Below are 20892 nucleotides of genomic sequence, written 5' to 3' on the forward strand. Positions count from 1 at the left end.
GAGAACACAAAACATACTGCAGAAATTTAAGATTCCCAATATTATACTGTACTGATTCTTGATGAAGGGCTTATGGCCGAAACGTCAATTCTGCCGCTCCTCGGATGCTGCCTGACCAGCTGTGTTTTTCCAGCACCAGCCTCTCGACTCTGATCTCCAGCATCTGCAGTCCTCACTTTCTCCTACTTAGGTAAATGCACCAATGTTTATAACTCTATTTTCTATTGAGGTTATATTGACTTGCTCATTAGAGGTGAGGTAGGAAGTTTTCAAATCTTCGTGCTTTAGCATCAACAATCAGATTTCTTCTCACAGAAGTATAGTCCAAAATATAATTCAAACTATGACCACTCCCTAACAGACTCACCACCTCCTCTAGAGGTTCCAATTATCATTCAACATCTGCCATCTGCTTAAGCATAAGGTCTTTTCCAGACTTGCTGGAACCAATTCCCAGGTACCAACCTTGTTAATAGCCAACGTCTGCTGTCTGTTTAAACAGAATGCTCTTCCCTGGTGACAAAGTGTCTACAGATACTTTTAATCAGGAACCAACCTGCAATTAACTTCCAGGCCTAACCTCACAAATCAACAAAATCTTGTTTGGTCTGTTTTCTCCTTTTAGTTCCAGCTGTGACCCAGAGTCCAAAAGGCATCTTTAGCTCATGTTCCTAGTTTACAACTCCAAAACAAATTGATAAAAGTATAAAACAAAAATAAAAACAAAATAGCGAGGGCTCTAATAGGTATACGTATCAAAACTAATCTTACACTTGACAGATAAAAATTTCACATTCAAAAGGTCAATGATGTTCATTTAAGACAACCAGGAGAGCCTTTTCTTGCTTTTATCATTCCTATTCCTTTAGCATATGGTAAAACATTAAAAATCAAGTCAATGCAAAGATTTTTAAGTCATTTACACTGTTCAGTACTTGCCATAATATGAATTAGCCTAAAATTCCTAGATTCATTATGGGTATTTCTTTCAGTGGCTCTTTAAAAGACAACTTCTGTTATTCCTGACTGAAATGTTATGCACTGTCTGAAATTTCTGAGTTAAAAATCACACAACACCAGGTCATAGTCCACTAGCTTTCAGAGCGCTGCTCTTTCATGAGGCAGCTGTCTAGCGCTCCAAAAGCTAGTGCTTCCAAATAAACCTGATGGACTATAACCTGGTGGTTGTGTGATTTTTAATTTTGTTCACCCCAATCCAACACTGGCATCTCCACATCATGAAATTTCTAAAAGAGGCATTTCTAAATGAGAAATGTTGGTGTGCCCTCACAAGCTAAGTAACCACTACATTCTTTAAGAAGTAAACTTCAAACTGTTCAGTGCAAGTAATAAATGTTAAGGTACTTTCTCAGAAGATTCAGTAATTGATGTTGGGACCTGGCTTTGGGCCATGAATTGCCCAAAGATGTTTATTGATTAAACATCTGCCATTATTTACTGTGGGAAAATGACAATGCACTATAAGTTACAATTTTGACGTTATATATGGATTCCAATTCTTGCAACTGATCTTTTATATTTCTTTTCCCATCCTTGCATGTTGCTATCTTGTTATTTTTGAGTGCTTGTTCAATTGATCCATCTCGAATTATGTGTCTATCCAGTTCACCTTGGATAAGAGGTTCAAGAGAATGAACAAAATCATTTTAGGTAATGGAGATCTGCAGGTCACAAATCAATGCAGCCTGATACTGTACTCCATTAGAAATTAGTTTATTAGCCGTTTTCTTCAAATCTTTGCTCCATTCCCCATGGAGACTGTAAGAAAGCAATAACTCTGCAAGGATATATTCCTTTCTGCACCATATGTAAGAAAGTCATAAGCCCCTTCTTTAAAACTGTTTTAGGTTTTATTACAATTAGTATGCAGGAAAACCTTTTCCACCAGTATACAACTCAGTTTAAAAAATGTTATTCTTTAAAGAGAACTAGATGCAACGCTGTCAAATTTATTTCTCATGCAAAGTTACAATGTAATTAAAAATCGTGAATCATTCAATATCAAAAGTACACTGAAATAGAAACATGTAAAAATGGTACTAAAAAGATAATGCATAACAGCATGAAAAACAATTTTTATAGTAGTGCACAATTAAAAATTATGAAAGTAGATACATTAATTTAACTTCAATTTGCACAGAACCATAAAATATTTAATATATTCAATCTTCAAGTCTTTTATACTTACACCTTTGGGGAACAGAATTTCTCCTAAATTACTTAAATTCAAATTCAAGAAATAAAGGCACAGAATTTTGATTAATTCCTCAAGGGGGTACTTGAGAAACATAAGAACAGTATGGACATTACGGAGGTGTATTTTTATGAAATTCAAAGCAGATATCATCAAAATTCATCACTGACTGCCTGAACCTTTAAGCCAAAGGTGAAATTCTAAAGCAATACTGTTGTATGTCAACAAAGTGCGCTGTAGATTAGTTTGCATAAGGATATTTCCATCGCAGAATAGCTCCATCTGAACTCACACTGATAATGTGTTTCGCGGATGGAGAGATCTTAATTCGGTTGATGGTTCCACTGTGGCCTATTCCAATATGTGTAACTTCACCTTCATTGTATCCCCAAAATTTAATCAATTTATCTTCACCTCCTGATTTACAAAACAAAATTCAAGTATATAAAATGCTATACACTAGAAGCCAAATGTTTTTCCACAGAGTCATGATCCATACTTGTAGCGAGAACTTTATTTCAGTTAAACATACTCTACAAAACACATCTGATTACTAGCTCCCCATATTTATACAACCAATTTTCACACAAATAACCCTTAATTAATTTATTGACCATTGACTTCCTTGTTCCACTTAGTCTTGGGCTTCATTTCAGATCTTTGGTTGATGAAATTCCCTTTCTTAAAAATAAATCAACGTACAAGGTATCAGCTTCCATTCTGTCTGATTTTCAACCCAAAGTATTTAAAGGATCCAGGCGCCTGACTTCCAATTTTGAGTTCTGCTTTAAGTCCATTTCTGAGAAAGCTTCAAATTCACTGCTCATACACCATAAAAATCATCTATGTGCATCGTAAAAATTCCTGAAAGCTCCCCCTACTTGAAAGAAAATGTCTTGGGCTATCATTTAGGCCATATACAGATTTAACTTCCAGAAAGTAGACACTGCAAGGGGAATGAGGGTTCTTTGAACAGGAGGAATTACTTTGCTCTTAAGATGAGTTCCCTACAGAAATGCAGCTTCAATATCAATTGACATATGCTCTCAAGCGTTTGTTGCCAACACAGCAAAGAACATTTTCAAACTTACTTTTCCTGCCATCAGTGAATCTATTATTATACCTTTGTTCCTTGGTTCTTGTTTAAAATATTGTATCACTAGCTTTGCTTTAACCTTATAAGTCCCATCAGAAAACACCTTTTCCATGCATTTCTACCTAAGCTTTGGGCTGGTTGACCTCGATTCAGCACTTCTCTGTAAGCCCCAATTCACTCCAACTTTGTAATTCTTGTTGTTTGGCATCTTTCATGAACTTGCATTCTAGTTTGTTCATGGACACCAAGGCTTCCTGATGAAATGGAGTTCTGCTCCTAATGGTATTCCTTATTTGACCTATATGTTTGACCTCCTATCTGGACTGTTCCTGTTTAACCTTCTTTCTCTGAATATGATTCCTTTTAATAGTGTGTGATCTAGTTCTAGGGGCATATGCACTCCCAGATCCATTGTGTGAGTTTATACTACATTTTCTTACCTTCCCATGTGGTAATTCATCCTCCTGCCCTTCTTCCTATACATTTAAGTTTTTATATTTTCTAGTGGCTTCCCTGCTGTACTTATAATACTCTCAATTATCCATTGAGTAGTCATTCTGGTAAATACTTGAACTTAGTACCAACTTTTGGGATTTTCCCTTTGAAACCAATGGCCTTACATTGATCAACATAACTGATTTGTGCATTAACAGACATGCTGTCAGCTATGGCAGTTTGTTCTTCACAGGTGTGTAACATTTGGGTATGAGGGTTACCCAGCTTCTTGTTTTTTATATAAACCATTCATAATCTTTCCTTCAGAAATTTCTAATCCATTGCAAACTACCTTGAAAAGTTTGCAAAACAATTTGGTTCCATCACTATACAATTATTACTCTTTCATCTTTATTAATAACTTGCCAGGGCCTCTTCATTCTTTAAGCCTATTTCTCAAACAGTAAAGTATGTCTCCATGATTGCAACTGATTTCTAAAGGCCTTACTTTATTTCTTAAGGCTCACGGAAGTCATTCTGAAACTTTGGCTTTAATTTAATCTTTCTTCCTGCATGCAGTGCATCCAAATGTTCCAAAAAAAAAGTAGAACTAATTGTAGCCCCTTCCTAAACTGAGGGAGTCAGTGGGGGGAGAATGAATGAACATTATTGTTATTAATGGAACTGTAGGATTCCTACTAAAAAGTAACTGATAAGAACTATATCCTTCAACCATTTGCAATGAATTCTTAGCTTGACTAGCCCACATTACTGCAGGTGATAATTTACACTTTGGCTTTTCTGCTCAAAATTTATGAATCATTTCATCAATTGTTCCACTGTTCCTTTATATACCCAGTGTATTCTGCTGTTATATTTATAACTATTATGTTCACATTCACCCACATCACTATTTCATTATAGCAAATTCCCTCCACCATCAGTGAGAAATTTTGCCAGTGGTCCAAGTCCAATTCTAGCCACATTTTTGTTACCATATCTAAGATTATTTTCTTATCTTTGTTATGTATTATTGTTAACTAACAAAATATGGCTGCCAAATCCACAATATATAACATTTCTTCAGTTCATGCCTTTAAATCTATGGCTACTACCTCATTGAAATCTCTTGGAAAGGACAGACTTATTAACAGCTTGGATGGTGCTGTTCAGTATTTCTTACAATTCTCACATCTACCACTTACTTCTATGAGCTTATTGTACTCCCCCATCCTTTATTAAACTTATTTATTCCTTTGGAGGACAGATAAGCAAATTGCCAATGTAATTTTTACATTGATTATGACTATTTAACAAGATATCATTCCCAAATCTGAAACGGGTGGAACTCTTAAATTTAGCTTTGTCGTGATTCTTATTACCTAGACTTGATAGCAATTTAGCCAGTCTATTCCACACACTGAAACGTGTATCCACTGTTTAAAACTACACAATTGTAAGACTCTGCAATCAATGAGGTGAAATTCTTGTGACCAATACAATGCTTTCTGTTTGATCCATATCTCAATCTTCTTCCTCCAAATCTTCTGTTTCATGTTTAAGTTCAAGTGCTCTATTATACCACATGGAACAGTTCATGGCATAATGGTGCTTCGAATCATACCTGAAGCTTTGAATGACTACACTCTGAGCTTGATCAGGGGTCATAGTCTTACTGTAAACCCCAAATATTGTTCCACTTCTCAAAATTAAATCAAAATCCTTATTATTCTTAATTACAGCTCTCTTTTCATACTGTTGCATGTGATTTGTATCTAGATGGCCTCAAGAATTTGTTAATGTTGTGTCCATTTTCTATGCTATCACTGATTGCCACCTTTGTACTATGAAACAATACCGGAAAGGAATGTTTTCCTAGGACTTTTTAAAAAAAGTGCTTCCAACATTTGCCAAATCTAACTCTCATCAAAAGTAGAAGTCTGTTCATACTTGATACTTTGGCACAGTCCAATAGCTTAATTGCCAAGGCAATTACAGAAATTTCAGTTGGAAATTCCCTCGTTGTACAGACTATAGATTCCCAGTACTTATGCTTCCTGAGGTAATATCCTCATTTTCTCTAAAATTTATCAAAGTCTGACCACACTTCATAAACAGCCAATAAATCATATTATTATTAACTTTAATGGATACAATTTAACAATGTTCAAATTATCAGGGTCAAATTCTGAAAATAAAATCTTGCTTCTTATCCTGCTTCTACCACATACTGTTTCCTCTTTGGTAAAGAAATCACTTAGGTCCACATAGTTACTACAATCTTCCACTGTTCATGAAGCTCACTTTCAGAAAACAGGATGGGTAATCGTACATCAAAACTTTACATTTTGGCTCAACCATCCTCTGCTACCATTATTACATACTAGCAGATAAATTTTTTTAATAGATATTTTTATTGAAAATGTTTTTAAAGATTTGTTTTACAAAATTACAAAAGTAATACGAGCAAGTGTAAACACCAATATAAGATTAAATAAATAAGAAAAAAAAATAATAACTGAGACGACAAACAAAAAGTGAAAAACCCAACTAACTATTGATCTATCCTACAAACAACCAAAACATAAAATAGGATATCATTCATTACTAGCGATAAACAACAAAATAATTAAATAACTAATTACGTGCTCAAAATAGATTTACATCAAGTCATAATGAAACCCGTATTTATACAGGATTCCTCCTCCCGGGGACCCCTGGACCAGCCAGAACCACTACCACAGCCCTGGACAATATGGCCGAAATAGTTGTGTCGATATAGTTCAAAAAGGGCTGCCATGTTTTATAGAATAATTCAGTTTTTTGGTGCACCATATTTGTAAAGGAAGTCATGGGGGATATATTCCATGATTAACCCGTGCCAGTTTGAACGTCCTGGAGGGCCTTCAGCTGCCCAATTCACTAGAATATTTTTCCTTGCACAAAAGGAGAGAATGGAAAATAGTTTGCTCCTGTGCATATTCAGGGAGGGAAAGTCTGAAAAGCCCAAAAGTTGAGTCACTGGATCCAATCTAATCTCTGCACCCAAGATCTCTGTCAAGGCATTCGCTATTCTGTCCCAATACCTGCGGATCTTATGGCATGAGATAAATATTTTTAACAGAGTCCAAGTCTACATTTCTAATGAGAGCTTTATTTCTGTTAACTTATTTCTCTTTTATATCCAGAAGTGTTATCACTCACAACTAAACGGATTTCTTTTCCATCACCAAATCACCCACGGCTTTTTTTTTCTTCCTTCCAGGAAATTACCAGTTTGAATACTTTATGTGCAAAGCTCAGTAAGGATGATGTAAACCATTAAAGGTGAGGGAGAGGTAAGAAGAGGGGGAAGGGGCTACATCAAAATTGAATTGGAAGGGGAGATAAGGTACTACATCCCCTGCAGTGCCCACCTTTCTTGAAAGGCATTGCAAAGGAATCACACTCCTTACAACTCACACCCTAGTGATTACTAGCTCCCCATATTTATTCAATGAATTAACACCAAATTGGTGCCTATTTAATATATCTATTTCCTGTTGCCTTATTCCACTCTGGTCAGGTAACCCTTTAGACCTTCTTACATGACAACACGAAACATGATACAAAATGAAAATTATACTTGTACTGTGATAACAATTTACAAAGCGTACACTGTATTAGCAGATTCAAATGAGCATTATTTAGAGTAATTTAGCTGAGCATCACTAAGTAGAACTGCTTATTCATCTTGGACCTAAGTTTTCCCATTGTTGGACCATCTGGTCTGTTTAGGGGACACTTTAATACTCTTTCAGCAGTATGCCACTTGTACAATAATTAGATTAGAATATACATTGTAATTATCACAGTAATGCAACTCCAAACTGTGCCACTAAGTAGCAAATATATTTGGAATTCCCTGGATGTGAGTTTCAGTTTTCATTCATGCTATCAGTGAATGTGCAGAGAAAAGATTAGCTGCCTTCAAACAAGGTGGAAGCTAAAAATAGAATGGTGAATCATCTTGGCTGTTCTTTTATATCTATCAAAGCAGGTGCCAAAGCAGGTAGGCACAAGCCTGGGTATATGACATCTGTTTGTACTTCTAAATAGACAGTGATATTCTATGGACTTGGAGAAGGATGACCGAATGGATTCTTTAAAATGAAAGACAATCAAGTGCAAATGTGTATGTACTATTTCTTTTAAAATAATGTAATTTAAATAAAACATTACAAGTTGGCCTCCATTTGTAAGAATCAATACAGAATTACGATGGTTAGGTTTTAAGAACACTCAAATTTTATGGTGGTTATGTTGACAAAAATATTAGTACTAAGCCATCCTTACTCCACTGAAATAGACAGCAACTTCTGACATCCCTACCTGCATAGAATATGACTGAAATGCAGAAGTTGCTGTGAGTAATTTTATGCCATTCCAGAATAGTGCTGTTGTGGGAAACCCACTTCCTCAACCATAATTAATGAGAAATCTTTGAAAGGACTTCCATTCTTATGCAGTTAATTTTCCTCTAAAACTCCTTGAAAACGTTATCTTGATGATTAAGCTGTAAAGTTTTATAGAGTTGTAGGAACAGCAGTTTTATTTCAACAAAGATTCTGAATTGAAGGCTTTTCCTAGTTACTTTGTTATGATCCAGCTGATGTTATTACTGGATAAGTCAGATTTCAAACTGCTATAGTCGTGATATAGTCGTCTTATACTGAAATGCAAGTATGCAATGCAATAGATTTGGTTTTGACAATAAAACAGAAGCTTATTGCACAAAATAAATTAGAATCAAATAAACTATTTTCTATAACAAAATTTGAAAGATTTCAAAACACGCACAAAAATAAAATCCCATCTATCCTAACACCATTGCTTTACAATATGCAAAGATTAGAGAAAGTTCTGCTTTCTATCACATCCACAGATTTAACCTAACTGTTTCCACAAATTCCTGGTCCTAAAAGCTTATTTCCTTTTCCTTGCTTGTTCACCCAACTGGCCTTAGGCTTTGTAAGCTTCACTCTTTTTCAGGGTTCAAACAAACATTTCTGGTCTGGAATTTCCAAACCACTGAAGTAACCAATTTCTGAACCATTCTGAATGACTCCTTTCTACAAGAGAAACTTTTTTAGTCTAACCCCAGGCTGGTCTTCTGATAATTGAAATAAAAACTGTCCAAATGCATAGAAATTTCCTCAGCAAAACAAAAAATTAATTCTTGATTTTTCTAAACCAAAGGCCAGCTAATCTCTATTAATACTTATTCTTTCTAATTGTAAAACACTTACACTACAAGCACACATTATCACTCCAGTAGGACTGCAGTCACTTGCTCTCTGACACATACTGGTTTAAAATCATGTCTCCAGAAAGAATAACAAGTTAACTGCAAAACATCTCATACACATAACAAAACCCACTGCTGCTAGGTAAGTCCAGACTCTACAGTAAATGCTATTAGTGTGAAGGCATGAAGGGCACAGTGAGTGCATTCTGGACATGAAAGACAAGGAAGGGCCACAGAGGTAGAATAGGGGACATGAATGAGTGGGACTATTTAAACTTATCTTTCATAAGATTCTCAAGGCCAGACTTTAGGTTACGACTGTTTGGAGGGGCTGTGAGCCACCAGTCATGCAGAAACTGGCCTGACTCCACAAAGAGATTGTGCAGACGTATGAGATGCCTACCTCTGAAAGAGAGCCATCCCAGACTGGAGTTAAGGGGGAGGTCTCGTTACCTGCACTCTTATCCTACATAGCAAAAACAGCCAATGCCGGGCAAAGGAAACAGCTCCCACCTGCTATTTTTAAATGGTTCTGAAGTCAGCCCAATTCTGCAAAAATTTGTATCTAATACTTTAACGTCAGGCAGCCCATTTTTACTTCCGATTGGTTTGAAATCTTGGACCTTCTTCCAAGTAAATGAACTTGACACATCACCATTCCCTGCCCTCTCCCTCAACCTCAGCCACTTTTAATGAGAACAATCAAGTCAGCAGCTTATTGTTGAGTAAATTTCAGAGCAAATTTAATCCCTTCACTATTCCTTGGTAACTTAAAAAGAACAGTCCCAAAACATAACAATATTGTAAAATATCCATTCTTAACAAACTATATAAAAATGCCTTGTCGCTCTTTGAATGCAATGAGAGTCCCTTAAGAAAATAGTTTATTTAAATGTTGTGGCTCTGTGCAGCTGCAAAAGCACTCACATTTAAATATTCTTCCTCACAGATTCCAAAACAGTGCAACTTACTCTGTATAATGTTTCTACATGAATTTGATATTCTCTTATCAATTAATTCCTGCTGTTGGTATTACTATAGCAAGTAGTTTGAACTGATATCATGTGTATGCTGTATACCACACAGCTTGATAAACAGTTCTATTGCAGACCAGAAAGCAATTTGTTCAATAGAATGAAAAAGATTTCTATCTATAAGGATGTTAAGTAGCTTTTGTGTAAAATAAACAAGATTAAATACGTTGAAGCAAACCTAAAGCATTGTGGAAAATCCATGGACAGATTGCTTATCACAACACAAGTGAAACATGAACAATTTATACATAATAAAAACATATGAAATAGGAGCAGATTAGATCATTTATCCCCTGCAGTCTGTGATGCAGTTCAGGAAGATTGTGACTGATTTGACTGTGCCCTTAGATCCATTTTCCTGCTTACAACCATAACCCTAAACTAGATGATGAAAAGTCTATCTAACTCCAAGTTATCATGTATTCAATCATGCAGCCTCTACTCTCTCTGCAGAAGATAATGTGACAAACTAACAACATTTTGAGAGAACAACTTCTTATTCAGCTCATTTTTTAAATGAGAAATCCTTTATTTTTAAACTGTGCCCTAAGTTGTAACTTGCCCCACCAGGAGAAACATCCTCCCAACATCTACTTTAGCCTTGCTCCTCAGAATCTTATATGTTTCAATAAGATTGCCTCTCATATTCTAAACTTCAGTAACTATAGGGTCAATCTGGTCAACCTTTCCTTAGAAGTAAACCCTTTCATCCAGGTATGATTTAGCCTAGTGAATTTCTATGAACTTATCCCGTCATATTTTCCTCATTAAATGAGGAGACATAAACTGCACAAAAGATTCAAAGTTTGGTTGGATCAATGTCTTCTGCAATTGCTGTAAGACGTAAGTGCCATCTTCCTCCCCATTTGCCTTCCTAATTACTTGCTTTACCTGCTAAACTTTGAGATTCTTGTACAAGGGCACTCAGATACTTGGTACAACACTCTCCTTCCTTTTGAATAATATTCTGCCTTTCTATTTTCTCTGTCAATTTGAACAATCACATGTTTTTCCATACTGCATAAAATCTGTCAATATTTTGTCCATTCACTTAATGTAATTATATCACTTTTCAGACTCCATATTCTCCTATCAACTTGCTTTCCGACCTATTTTATCTTATCAGTAAATTTGGCTACAGCATATATCCTTGTCATTAATAAAGGTAATGAATAGCTGGGGGTTCAACTAAAATCTGTGGCATTCCACTAGTTACAGTTTTCCATGTTGAAAGTGACTTATTTCTCCTGTTTCCTGTTAGTCAGCTAATCCTAACCCATGCTAATATATGACACCAAATACGATGAAGTCTAATCTTTTGCAGTAATCTTGTCTGTGGTACATTATCAAAAACCTTTTGGAAAATCCAAATATCCTACTGGTTCGCCTCTATCTATTCTGTTTGCTACACACTTGAAGAACTCCAATAAAATTTGTCAAACATAATTTCCCTTTGTCTTTGCTGATTGCATTCTGAATTTCTGTCCTGCTACTAACTCCTTCATAATGAATAGCATATTTTCAATGACAGATGGTAGAGTAACTGGCCTATTGCTTTCTGAGTCCCTTCTTAGTTCACTCATGGTGTTACATTTGTAATTTTCCAAACTGTCAGCATGTAATGCCATTAGCCTTTGCTCTAGTTATCATGATTGTTCTAATCTACTTACTTCTTTATGTTTGTCGATTCTCCACTACTCTTTGGATGCTTTTCATCTCTTCTACTCTTAAGAGAAATATCAAACTACCTGCCATTTTCTTATTCATTCTCCATTCTCAATCTCGAAGGGTCCAATGCTTTTCCTTTTGAAGCTTAAGAAGCTTTTATTTTTGTATTTTAGCTTGCTTTTTCATACATTCTATATTTTCCCTCTTTGTTATGTTTTTGCTGTCCTTTTTGCTGGTTTCAAGAATACATCTAATCTTCTGACCAATCATTAATCTTCACAGTTTTAGATGCTTTTCCTTTCAATTTGGTATTATCATTCACACAGATTATTTCTCATTAGAATACAGAGTAACCTCGATTATCTGAATATTGATTATCCGAATTTCGGATTATCTGAAGATGATCTCAACGTCCCGCAAAAACATTACATCAAAGAAGTAAGTGTATTCAATTTACCTGTACTGAAGAACATGTGAAAACGCTGACAAAAACAAAGAAACACAAGCAGCTCAAGCATCAACAACTAGATGTTTTTTAGGTAAGGGTTGTTACACAGCCGTTTGCAAAAGTAAGTGTTTTACATTACTGTACAGGTATTCCCGTCACTTTACCGGGCCATTCATTAAAAAAAAAGGCCGAGAAGGTAAACGCATGCGCAAGGCAATGCTTCCCTTTTTCTATCACGAGGCTGCATTCCCAGAAACTGATAAATGCTCTTGCAATTGTAGAAACTGTTTGGGACCTTGTTTAATGCTGTCTTCATCACTCCTTGGTTCTGGATTAGAGTGGTGCTGGAAAAGCACAGCAGTTCGGGTAGCATCCGAGGAGCAGGAAAATCGATGCTTTGGGCAAAAGCCCTTCATCAGGAATAGAGGCAGAGTGCCTGCAGGGTGGAGAGATAAATGAGAGGAGGGTGGGGGTGGGGTGAAAGTAGCATAGATACAATAGGTGAATGGGGGTGGGGATGGAGGTGATAGGTCAGAGAGGAGGGTGGAGGAAGGTAGCAAAGAGTACAATAGGTGAATGGGGGTGGGATGAAGGTGATAGGTCAGAGAGGAGGGTGAAGTGGATAGGTGGAAAGGAAGATAGGCAGGTAGGACAAGTCATGAGGACAGTGCTGAGCTGGAAGTTTGGAACTGGGGTGAGGTGGGGGAAGGGGAAATGAGGAAACTGGTGAAGTCCACATTGATGCCCTGGGGTTGAAGTGTTCCGAGGCGGAAGATGAGGCGTTCTTCCTCAAGGCGTCGGGTGGTGAGGGAGCAGCGGTGAAGGAGGCCCAGGACCTCCATTTCCTCGGCAGAGTGGGAGGGGGAGTTGAAATGTTGGGCCACAGGGCGGTGAGGTATATTGGTGCTGGTGTCCCAGAGATGTTCCGTAAAGCGCTCTGCTAGGAGGTGTCCAGTCTCCCCAATGTAGAGGAGACCACACTTCAATAAATAATTCCAGATCACACTAATTGTAGAGAATTAAGATTTCCAGCCAAATCATCCACTTGAGACTTTTCTTACCTGTAACAAAGAAACTACCATCGGTTGTAATGTCCATTCCATTCACAGAACCAGATAAGGATCCATCCAGTTCTCTGATAGCTGATCCATCATATACTTCCCAATAACCGATCTGAAATAAATAGTTGTAATGTACTTCCATTGCTGAAATGAAAAGCAATTTCAAGCCGATAAAAACTATTAATTCAGTATAATTGTACTTTAAACCAGAAATAATTCCTCACCATACATATGGAAAGGCATTTTTCTACAAATCAGGAATTGTTTTACTATCTTCTCTACCAGTTCTCCCGATAACAGTCATTAATTTAACATTATGACAGGAATGACCATGTCTTAGGCCATGAAAACAAGTTACTTCCTAAAATGCATAGTCAGAATGGTTGCAATGCAGAAGTCGATTTAATCGCTCAACTAATCCCAGGTAATGAATTACAGTAAAGGTAATTACCAGATAAAAGCAAGAGAAACAAGAATGAATTACTGGTAGAAAATTTTATTTATACATACCGGGACGAAAATGTAACACGTCAAAGATTCATTGAAATCCTGCAAACTCACACTGTTCAACATCGTAATAGCCTGGTATTACTTAAAATGGCACACTTAAAATGAAACATTTATTAAATTCTGAATGTGTAAGCATCTTGAACTTTCCTGTCAAATACTTCTGTTTCCCTCCCATTTACTCTTGTATGTAATGAACCTCAACAATATTAACAAATTTGTCAAAGAATTAAAGATACATGTAGCTATTTTATCTCCCTATTTGTTCAGACATTATGGCATAATTAATTTGACTAACTTTTTAACGATATTATTTTTTGGATGTATAGTGAAAAAAGTGCAATAAGTACTGATAGACTTAGCACCAGTCTGAATGAATGAATGAATCAAAATGTGCTGTAGTAAACCAAGTGGGCTAAGTAGTGTTGTGAATGAATGAATGAATAGAGACGCAATATAGTAAACAAAAGGTGATGATTAGAGTTACTGGCATGAATGAATGAATGAATGAATGCGATTTTGTTTAAGTGGGTTAATGGGAACATGCAGCTTCCTTTGTAAGAGGTTTATAATGTGATATAAATGGTCGGCTTTTATGCGAGATATATGGAAAATACAAGATTTTTTGACCAAAAATAGGAGTTCACATTTACGTGAGAGCGACTTTTACACGAGTATTTACAGTAGGAACTCTTTCTCTAACAACAATGTGGATGTACCTACACCATGTGGATGGCAGTAACTGATGACTGCCTTCTCAAAGGTCATTAGGAATGCTCAAATAAATATATAAGGTGAACGAATGAAAAAAAAATTATGCTCCTGCAAATCTGGTTTTGTGTGTATCCTCTGGAATGGCATGGTGGCTCAGTGGTTAGCACTGCTGCTTCACAGTGCCACGGACCTGGGTTCAATTCAACCTACGGGTGACTGTGTGGAGTTTACACAGTCTCCCAGTGTCTGCCTGGGTTTCCTCCAGGTGTCCTGGTTTCCTCCCACAGACCAAAGATGTGCAGGTGAGTTGGATTGGCCACTTAGTGTCCAGGGATGTGTAGGCTAGATGGATTAACCATGGGAAATGAAGGATTAAGAGATACGGTGAGGGGATGGGTCTGGGTGGGATGCTCTTTGAAGGGTCAGTGTGGACTTGACGGACTGAATAGCCTGCTTTCATGCTGTAGGGATTCTAGAAGTCTCATATAGAGAATTTAATTGCTCCTCCCTTGACCACAGTGTCTGCAGCTGCTTAGGTCATAAGCTCTATTTCTAAACCCCTCTGTCTTGCTAATTCTTTTTCATCTGTAAAACCATAAAACATACAGGCAGAAATTAGGCTATTCAGCCCATTGAGTCTGTTCCACCATTCAATCATGGCTGACAAGTTTCTCAACCTCATTCTCCCGCCTTCCCCCGTAACCCTTGATACTCAAGAACGTACCCATCTCAGTTTTGAATATATTCAATGACCTGGCCTCCACAGCCTTCTGTGGCAATAAATTCCATAGATTCACCACTCTCTGGCTGAAGAAGTTTCTCCTCATCTTCGTTCTAAAAGGTCTCCCCTTTAATCTAAGGCTCATTTAAGACTTTTGACCAAGTTTCTGATATTCTGTCCTAATAATTCTTTCTGTGGTTCAGTGTCAAAGTTTGATAACTCTCCTGTGAAGTGCCTTGGGATATTTTACTATGCTAATGGGCATATGCAATGCAAGTTGTTGTTGTATACAGTAGCCAAGGGATATTCAATTTTCTTCTAAATCAAAGCAGTTCAATTGGTTTTGGTTTGATGCACAAAATTAATTGGTTTCAAAGCTTCTAATTACTGCAGTCTAATTCCATGTGAATACTTATTAAATATAACTCCATACTAATAGTAATAAATGTATAATAGTTTAATAGTATTTAGCAACAACTATCAAACCCACGTTTTCAAAACTCTCAAACGCAGGATTCAAGTTAAAAAAATACAAAAAAAGAAAGTTCAATCAGCAACGACCTGACACCAATTTTTGAAAATCACACAATAACTAACTACATTTTAATTTGCATTTCTGTTCATTTATAAAAGATAAAAGATATGACCTCTAAGTCATATGTAAACTTTCAGATAAAGGAACTATCTGGCAATGATAAACGATCTACAGAGTAAGCTACTTCCTCGAATGCATGGTGAAAGTTATGCAAATCCAGCTGAAGAGAACTTATACGGACAGTGCCATAGAAGTTCATGTGACTGCCAGAATGGAAAAAGCAGAATAAAAGATTGTAACCAGTAGAATCTGTCGGAAATTTGGGTAGTGGATTGAAGAAATGTGGGTAAAAAAAAAATCATCATTTACAGGGAGGTTTAGATATTGAATTAATTAGCTGAAGGCTTTTTCTTTCTCAGTCTGAGGAAGGGTCATTGGACTAGAAACTTTAACTCTGATTTCTATTCACAGCAATTTCTGCCTTTGTTTCTAATTTACAGCATCTGCAGTTCTTTTGGCTTTCTCTATTTTTTTTTAAATAAAGGCCTGTATTGATACTTTCCATTTTACTGTCTTAACAATATTTTCATTTCTACATACAGAAATGAACACACTCAAGAGAAGCTTTATTTTTGAAGAGGTGGGCCTGTAAATTCAAGGAGAAGAACCTGCAGAACCTCCTGATACAGATATAGACCAGGTCAGACTGCATCTTGGAGTACAGAAGAACAAAACAGCTGTGCCATTTAGCAAGTCCAACAGCACCTTGGAGAGTGAAATAAAGTTAACGTTTCAAGTCCGATATGACACTCTTCAAAATAAAAGCAAAATACTGAGGCTGCGGAAATCTGAAATAAAAACAGAAAGTGTTGGAGACACTCAGGAGGTCTGCAGTATTTACAAAGAGAAAACAGAGTTATCATTTTGAGTCCAATATGAATGTTTTTCAGCAGTGTAGTCAGCCAGTCTTGAGGACAGTGGCAAGACCAATGAATGCCATTTGCAGCAACCACTGCCAGAGTAGTGGTGCAAAATATTCAGTGATCCAAATATGCCAATAAGCCAATAAACATTACTAGACAAAAAAAATCAAAATTTCCATGATGTTTATAGGAATATAGCAACAAAATCTGAGCCTCTTCTAAATCTCAAACTTTAAGTGCCTCATCATTGTCTAGCTTGCTTCAGTGATAAATGCAGCAGAGGGGTGGTCACTAACTGGGATGGCAGCAGAATTGGCTGGATATTGTCAGATGCACTGATTCTGAAATATGAATATGCTAATACAAGACTGCAACCAAAGCAATTTAGGCTCTACAAACTGCACTCAGAACTGGTGTTGAGATTTAACCACACAGTACCATTCCATTTGAACAAATCCCTGTTCAGACAATGTTATACCCAGCTTCTCCTCTGCCTCTACATTACCCCTCTTGCACCCTCCATAATAAACAACGGACAAACCCCAGGACTATATTTACCTTAGAACTCAGACCAATTTTGACAAACGGCCCGTAGACATGAGTGACCAAACGCCTGACCGCTGTCTTGGTAGCTCCCTGACTGATGTTATGTAGTTCCCATGACAGCTGGTGCGAGTGCTGACACAGCTGGATCCACAATTGCCCACTCCTCAGACCTCAGTTGGATAGACCCCAGATCATGACTGCCCCAAGCGGATGACTGACCATGTGCAGACTATACCCATGACTCATGATACCAAGCCACCTGGACAGACAGCATGCCCCACCATCCCCCAACCCCACCCACCAACCCCCACACCCCCACCCCGACTGGAGTGAGGACTAGCCACCAGCCACTTTCCATTTAGTTGAATAAATGTGAAGGATTCTTGCCACTTACACAGCTGACACATAATGTAGGTGTTAGATTGTTGATTAAAATACCTCTGTACTTCCACCTCATATATAGGATCCCAAATGACAAGCATGATATAATCAGACTGTGTGCTTCTGTGCAAAAAAGCATCAGTAGAGCAGTATTGACAGCCTCTGTCTTTGGCTAAAGTGGCAATATACAAATAAATATGGGATGGCAAAGCAGACAAAGCAAAGCATGGATGTTGCAAAGTGTGCAGGTAAGAACTGAATAAGTGAGTGAAAGGAGAGCAAGTGAGCAGCCCTGAGATGGAGCCTGGGCTAGGTCCCTGTCCCTCCAGCAGCCTTTCATGCTGGTTACCAATGCTCATTCCACTAAAATTCTGTACATCCTAAGCAACCTGCAAGAGTTTAGGAGAGGTAAAATGTTGGCCACAAGAGGTTGACAAAAATTAGGTTCTTATGTTCAAGGATGAGGGCTCTATGTGGCTGGTGGCCATGGATCATGCCATGAATTGCAGTTTGGTACAGAGCATCATGGAGGCTCCTCAAAAGAGAGGAGTGAACCGAGTCCGCCAGGTGTGCACTCTGGTTTCCTCAGCAAGGATTCCTGATGTTTAGCTTGGTCAGTGAGAGTTTGCTAAAATAGGAAACTGAATATTAATGAAGTGATTTGAGTTGATGCAGCATTTAACAAGCTGAATGCCACTTAATTAGCAACTCACTGCTGCACAATGAGAAACTCATCTCACTGCTTAGCAAACGAATAAATGATGCAGCAAGTTGCTCCCAATGTGGAGACAGACCTTGCCAGACTTCTCACCTTATTCTGTCACAAATCTTGTTATCGACAACATTAGTCAGACTCAGAAAAGATTCTGCCCCATATGATCAGGGAATTAAATCTAAATGTTAGTGTCAGACCTTTCAGCAGTGATGATAGGAAACACGCCTACACGCAAACTGTGGTATAAGTGTGAAATTTTCTTTTGGAAATTGAATTTACATAAACCGTAGATTTTAGTTTGTTATTGATAGCTTTTTGTTAACCTGAATAACAAAGGAATGTAGGGAAAATAGCAGTTAAATAAAATTAGCTAACAGATTAGCCATGATATCAGGAAGTGATGGAACAAACTCAGTAGATGGCCTATTCTTGTTCTTATCAGTAGAGAGCTGCTTCAGTGGCTGGTTGTAGAGATTTTTGTCTTGATGGCACTGAGCATAGTACTACTACAAAATAGTCCAAGGCTACAACTGAAGGAAGACACAAAAAGAAAATTACCAATACCCCTATGCCACATAGTTTCTGTATTAATCAATATTAGCCTAGGAGGAAACATGTGTAAACTGATCTTCTGCACTGTGGGCAGAGTCATCATGTAAGCTGAGGATTTTCAGTATCTCAGAAGCATCACAAATGTTTGAAGTATTTCACCATTACAGAAATTTATTGTAAAACTTGCAAATATCAATGGTCTACAAATTTCCACAGGAAATAAATTTTGGACCTTTGTGATTCATTGTGGTTCAGGTAAAATTCTTTTTGAGCTACACGAAACCAAGATGTTCAAATTATCTCCCTGTGTAGCAGGAAATTGTAACCACCTCTCACTGTAAAATTCTACACAGATAACATCAAGATGTCAGCATATTAATAGCATTTTATGAAGCAAATAATTGAAAAAGGCACATACAATAATAGAATCATCATGTAAAGCATCTTACATAAAATATAAGTTTCAAATTAACATAATTAAATGTATAAGGCTTTGGAGATTACTTAAAATCATCAGTCAATAGTTAAAATTGGTAGATGAATTATTCCTTCAAATAAAATGCTAAATCCAGTAATTCTCAGCTCTCTGTTGGGGGCTGCTTGAAAGAGAACATGGCGAAAGAACTGTGACGCTGTTTTGCCAATACTCTAAGAATGCTCCTTTCACACATTGTATCATTACATTTTCTCCAATGAGTGAGGGTTATCATTATTGAAAAGGTCTTGGAACAGTTACTATGGGAACCGAAATAACTTGTATAGAGACCAAACTATATCTAGAGCTCAGTGTATTGGCAGCCACAATGACTCTACCTCAGTTCAATAATCTAATAAAAATCCACTGTTCTAAAACAAAACCCAAATGAACATCAAACATATCAATAGTTCAAGACAGCACATTTATTCAGTAAGAACCGAACAGGAAGATTGTTGTTTTGATCACTAATTTATAATGGAGTTTTCTGATCTTAACCCAGGGTAAAAGTAGCAATTCTTGGCTTTTGCTCATGACCATAGAGTCATAGAGATGTACTGCATGGAATCAGACCCTTCGGTCCAAACTGTCCATGCCGACCAGATATCCCAACCCAATCTAGTCCAACCTGCCAGCACCTGGCCCATATCCCTCCAAACCCTTCCTATTCATACACCCATCCAAATGCTTCTTAAATGTTGCAATTGAACCAGCTTCCACCATTTCCTCTGGCAGCTCATTCCACACCTGTACCACCCTCTGTGTGAAAAAGTTGCCCCTTAGGTCTCTTTTATATCTTTCCCCTCTCACCCTAAACCTATGCCCTCTAGTTCTTGACTCCCCGATCCCAGGCAAAAGACTTTGTTTCTATTTATCCTATCCATGCCCCTCATAATTTTGTAAACCTTTATAAGGTCACCCCTCAGCCTTCGATGTTCCAGGGAAACAGCCCCAGCCTGTTCAGCCTCTCCCTATAGCTCAAATCCTCCAACCCTGGCAACATCCTTGTAAATCTTTTCTGAACCCTTTCAGGTTTCACAACATCTTTCCAATAGGAAGGAGACCAGAATTGCACGCAATATTCCAACAGTGGCCTAACCAATGTCCTGTACAGCCGCAATATGACCTCCCAACCCCTGTGACCACTTCTAAAAGTTTCTGTCTGTTGTTGCTAGGCAAGGATAATGTATAGCTAAATTAGCTGACACTTATTGTCAAGTATTTTGTTAACAATGTTCAGATATTAGAAGAAAAACAACACTTGTGGAATTACATCTGAGATCATTGTCTTAGGAAGAGGGAAGGATGGAGAAAAATATAATCAGCTATTGACATTTTGAGATTTCACATTATATATAATAAAAGTAATAGACATTTGGTAGGACATAACTTGAGGATTGCTGAAAAACAAGACACGTTCTGCTGAAAATGTTCATCTTGCACTCATCAAGACAATTCACAAGAATACTAATAAAGGAGAAAAGTAACATTTAAACTATAGGAGAGGAGAGTGTTGATTGGTTGACATTTAGACAGCAAGCTGCCAGGTGATATATGTGATAAACTTCAACCTCACAGT

General features: G+C 37.3%; 1 protein-coding gene across 1 annotated transcript in view; it reads right to left on the minus strand.

Annotated features, from left to right (window-relative positions):
* Positions 1-2161: 2161 nt before the first annotated feature.
* Positions 2162-20892, minus strand: part of cfap52 (cilia and flagella associated protein 52) — an 88733-nt gene continuing 70002 nt past the window's right edge. Inside the window, exons 13-14 of the mRNA XM_072558428.1 lie at positions 13245-13356; positions 2162-2632 (exon numbers count right to left, since the gene is read on the minus strand). Of these exons, the coding sequence (XP_072414529.1) occupies positions 2457-2632; positions 13245-13356 (288 nt within the window). The 3' untranslated portion in view covers positions 2162-2456. The remainder of the gene's footprint in view (positions 2633-13244; positions 13357-20892) is intronic.

This window comes from Chiloscyllium punctatum, chromosome 39, assembly GCF_047496795.1.
Source record: "Chiloscyllium punctatum isolate Juve2018m chromosome 39, sChiPun1.3, whole genome shotgun sequence".
NCBI lineage: Eukaryota > Metazoa > Chordata > Chondrichthyes > Orectolobiformes > Hemiscylliidae > Chiloscyllium > Chiloscyllium punctatum.